General features: G+C 41.6%; 1 protein-coding gene across 1 annotated transcript; it reads left to right on the top strand.

Moving 5' to 3' along the window:
• Positions 1-488: 488 nt before the first annotated feature.
• Positions 489-2,178, top strand: LOC146678839 (E3 SUMO-protein ligase ZBED1-like). The gene is made up of 2 exons (XM_085413435.1): positions 489-1,549; positions 1,707-2,178. Exons 1-2 carry the CDS (start codon positions 489-491, stop codon positions 2,176-2,178), a joined length of 1,533 nt encoding a protein of 510 aa, XP_085269561.1.
• The last annotated feature ends 2,658 nt before the right edge of the window (positions 2,179-4,836 follow it).

The following is a 4,836-nucleotide window of genomic DNA, read 5'->3' as shown; positions in this document are numbered from 1 at the left end:
TTCAGTTTTTTATAGACCACGGGTGTTTCCAGGATTGTTTAAATTGGGTTTCAAATAGTAAATGTTTTCAATTTAAATGTAATGTAAAAATTTCTGTAGCCTTTCATTGCACATAATATGATCTAACATTAAATAGTTGTATATTTAAAGTGATGCACCGAGGAGAACAAAACTGTTTGGACAAAACTGTGATCTGTTACTTGCCATCATCCCCCCACTTACTTGACATACTGCTGGGATTGTATAATAACTAGTGCTGTCAAAATTAACGCGTTAATTGTTGAGATCAATGCGAAATGTTTATCACGTTAAAAAAATTAACGCTGTTTTTTTTTAAATTCCCTGTAATCTAAGACCTTTAAATTCATGAGCACCTCTGGAGGAGGGGGCAACAGTGTGCTGTGCTGGCATTTGGCCTGACAGAAATGATTAGAAGAAGAAGTGACACCATGCTACTATCTAGCTAACACTAGCAAACACACGCAAGCATGGACGAGGGCGGACTTTTGGGTGGAAAGTTTCTCTTTAAGAAGTTGCCTGATGGCTTGTTGGACAAAATGAGAGTAAGGTGCACAATTTGCAAAGCTGAATTCAGGTACCACAGAAGCAGTTCATCACTGGTGTATCACCTGAGAGCAAAACACCCAACTGAATCCGCCTCTACGGGACCTCGCCAGTCTACGCTTCAGGAGTATGGTGCTCGTGGACAAATAACAAAAAATGTGAGAGAAAAATTAACCAATTCCTTGGTTGTTTGGATAGCTAAAAACTGCCGACCAGTTAGCATAGTAGAAGATGATGAACTGAGAGAAGTCATTCGCGCTGCATCAGGAGATGTGTGTTACAATCTGCCCTCAAGAGGAACCATTGTGTCGAGACTGCACACTTTGTATGAGGACCAGAGAGCTCAGCAGTCCAGCAAGCTTGTGCAAGTAAGGAACGTCGCTCTCACCGGAGACCACTGGACTTTGGTGAACAACGATAATTACTTGGGGGTCACGGTGCATTTTATTGATAACGACTGGACTGTCCAATCGTTTGCACTAACAGTGAGTAAAACTGAAGAGAGACACTATGCTGAGGCGTGTGCTGATCATTTTCTGAATGTTGCAAACGAATGGAAAATCAAGGACAAGGTAACCACGCTTGGCACCGACAGTGCTCGTAACATGGTTGAAGCCGCCAGACTACTTCCATTTGAACACATGCCCTGCATGGCCCACATACTGCAAAGAATGGTCACAGTTTCTCTTTACGACAGCGCATTTGAAAGGGCTCTGGCCAAACGTTGCAAGATTGTTGGACATTTTAAGCATAGTCCAGCAAACGCTCAGGAATTAAAGGCACAGCAAGCTGCACATGGACATCAAACAGAACCGCTTGTTCAGGACGTTCCAACAAGATGTAACTCCACCCTAGAGATGATCAAGCGGATCCAGAGATGTGGGCTGACCACCATCCTGACTCAGCAAAACAGCAAGGTGACCATGTTGACTGACCAGGAGCTTGACAGAGTGCAAAAGCTGGAGGAACTACTTGAACCTTGCAGGTAAATAATTTCGTTTCTCATGATTGTGTGTCTATCTTTGTGTTCTAGCTTTGTTTTCAAGTATGTTCTCCACCTCTCTGTGTATTTTCATATGTAGTATTTATGTTTGTCTCTGTCTGGTTAATAGAAAAATACAGACTTGATCTTTCTATTCCAGATATGTGACTGAACTGCTGGGGGGAGAGCGGTATGTCTCCTGTTCCATGGTGTTGCCAGCCTTGTGTCATTTGTTCAAAATTATGGAGCCCTCAGATGATGACCCAGTCTACGTTTTGAGGTTTAAGAAGGTTTTTACCACAGACCTAGCTCAGCGGAGGGACAGCAGCAATCTCACATGGCTGAAGATCGCTAATGCCCTCAATCCCAGGTTTAAAGACCTTAAGTGCCTTTCCAAAGATGAAAGAAGAGAGGTGTGGGCTTCAGTACATGACCTTCTGATGGCAGAGACGCATGCACACCAACCATCTGCTCAGACAACAGAGGAACCATCACCAAAGAAGAGCAAGATGTCCATCTGCTTGCTGGGTTCTCCTGATTCAGATACAGAGGAAGAGGAAGATGCTATAGACTGCTGTCTGAATCTGCACAAAGCAGAGCCCAAAATTGACACAGGAGAGTGTCCACTATAGTGGTGGTTAAAGAGAGAAGTAGCACATGCCAGGCTGGCACCTATTGCACGCAAGTACCTGTCAACCCCTGCAACCACAGTGCCTTGTGAGAGATTATTCTCACTCTCAGGTCACATCATTCAAAAGAAGCGTGCTTCTTTGTCATTAGACAATGTAAACAGAATAGTCTGCCTCAGTAACTGGCTGAGTGCAAAGAAGGACTAAGCCAGATTGGTCCTTTGAAGTGAAAAATGTTCAACATTCTGGGTCATTTTGTGTTTTAAATACTGAGTTTTGTGCACCCTTTATTTTGATGGTATTCAATTTAACCTTTAGGCCTGGGTTCGGTCACTGTTGATGGCCTTAAAAGTTTTTTTGTAAGTTTTAACTGTGTTAAAGATTGATGAAAACTATTAAAATTCTCTTTGAATTTCAGCATAAATTCTTTGTGTTTATTCTGCATTTACGTCATTGTATTGCATAAATGTCTGTTACAATCTTAAAATATAAACTTGAAAAAATGTAATTGGAGCCAGGTTATTGATCAAGTAATTGCGATTAATCGCGATTAATAACAGAAAATTGTGAGATTAATTAGTTAATTTTTTTAAATCTATTGACAGCACTAAATGATAGTTTATTAACTTATTCATGTTATTCAGAGACACTGCTGTGAAGACGTTTTATTATTTTCTGCTGATGTAGTCAAATAAAACACATGAAAGATGCATTTTTACAAACTGATATTTGTATCCTCAACATTTTATTGTTTATTTAATGTGATAAGTTGCACTACAAAGTAGGTGATTCTTTTAAATGACTCTGTTAGTGATACAGCGGTTACCTGTTGTTTTCCTCCAGGCATTCTGATATATTGTTTGATCTTGTGGCAGCAGTTGTAAAGATATGACACTTGTAATGTTCACTTGACTTTCTTACAGCTTGCTCCCCCAGGGAAGTGTTAGAATTCCTTTCTTTCTACATCTTAACCTGTATTAATAGCTCATTTAGCTCAAGCTCTGTCCACCCACTGTAAAAGTCAGTTGCTCAGCCATGCCTGAAAAAGCCATTATTGAAGCCTACGATTCTATATAATTTGAGAACGGCTCTGGGAACATGACAAAACGGTTTGCACCATTTTTTAAACCCCATGTGGGGATCTAGATTCTGGCCTTCTCCCAGTGTTTGCGTGGGTTCTCTCCAGGTACTCTGGCTTCCTCCCACAGTCCAAAGACATGCAGTTAGTGGGGTTAAGTTAATTGGTAATTCCAAATTGCATATAGGTGTGAATGGTTGTCTGTCCGAAAGACTGGCAACCTGTCCAGCATGTACCCCGCCTCTCACCCTATGAGAGCTGGGATAGGCCCCAATCCCCTGTGACACTGACAAGGATAAGTGGAAGACTATGGATGGATGACATTAGAAAAAAACAGAGGTTTGAGTGATAAGACACGATACAGTAGGGCTCCATCCTTGACATACATCGACACAAGAAGAGATTTAAACTAACATGACAAACAGAGACAAAAGTGACTATGGGTCACTTGAGACATGATAGATAAACTTTGTATATCTTTATATATATATATATATATATATATATATATATATAAAAAACACCCAGCACGCCCCTGCGGGCGGTTTATCCTTCAAGCTCGGGTCCTCTACCAGAGGCCTGGGAGCTTGAGGGTCCTGCGCAGTATCTTAGCTGTTCCCAGGACTGCGCTCTTCTGGACAGAGATCTCCGATGTTATTCCCGGGATCTGCTGGAGCCACTCGCCTAGCTTGGGAGTCACCGCACCTAGTGCTCCGATTACCACGGGGACCACCGTTACCTTCACCCTCCACATCCTCTCGAGCTCTTCTCTGAGCCCTTGGTATTTCTCCAGCTTCTCGTGTTCCTTCTTCCTGATATTGCTGTCATTCGGAACCGCTACATCGATCATATATATATATATATATATATATATATATATATATATATATATATATATATATATACACATACACCAGTGTTGGTCAAGTTACTTGAAAAACGTAATTAGTAATTGATTACTGATTACCTCTCCAAAACAGTAACCCCGTTATGATGCATGCTCAATCATCCAGGTGAGTAAATCTCCAAAAGTTGATTCTGTTCATCCGGACGTAGCGTTTTGTGGGAGAAACGTTTCGTCACTCATCCAAGTGACTTCTTCAGTCTCAGCTGACTGCAGGTTTCCCCAATCTTATAAACAGTACATTTGCATAATGACCGAAACCAACCCAGTGAAGGAACAATGGGCTGGGAGGTCAGTTCCTTAATTATGCAAATTCTCATGACCATTGATCAACAGCCACTGATCAAAGCCCACTGATCAATCGCCATGAGTACCATTCACAGAGAGTTGGGGAATGGCTGCAATCACAGCATTGTAAGATGGCGAAAGATGTACCCTTAGGTCCCCTAAAACAGGATTACTCCTCAAAGTTTGCAAATGAGCTCTTCAGTTAAAGGCTTCCGGGCAACAAAAATCCTCCAGAAGGCACAGCACCAGTTGCTTAATGAACGGGTGAGGCAAACAAATTTTACCATCGACATGCTAAAATCTTCTAGATGAGAATACTTTTAAAAAGGTGTTTGACTTTACTGAGAAGGCTCGTCTAGCACAACAGAAAAAGTCTAAGACCAGAAGACCA

The sequence above is a fragment of the Rhamphochromis longiceps genome, linkage group LG1 (genome assembly GCF_057381845.1).
Source record: "Rhamphochromis longiceps isolate RC_006_pf linkage group LG1, R_longiceps_female_GT1.1, whole genome shotgun sequence".
Lineage (NCBI taxonomy): Eukaryota > Metazoa > Chordata > Actinopteri > Cichliformes > Cichlidae > Rhamphochromis > Rhamphochromis longiceps.
The sequence above is the reverse complement of the archived record's forward strand: the minus strand, read 5'-3'. Positions and strand labels throughout refer to the sequence as shown.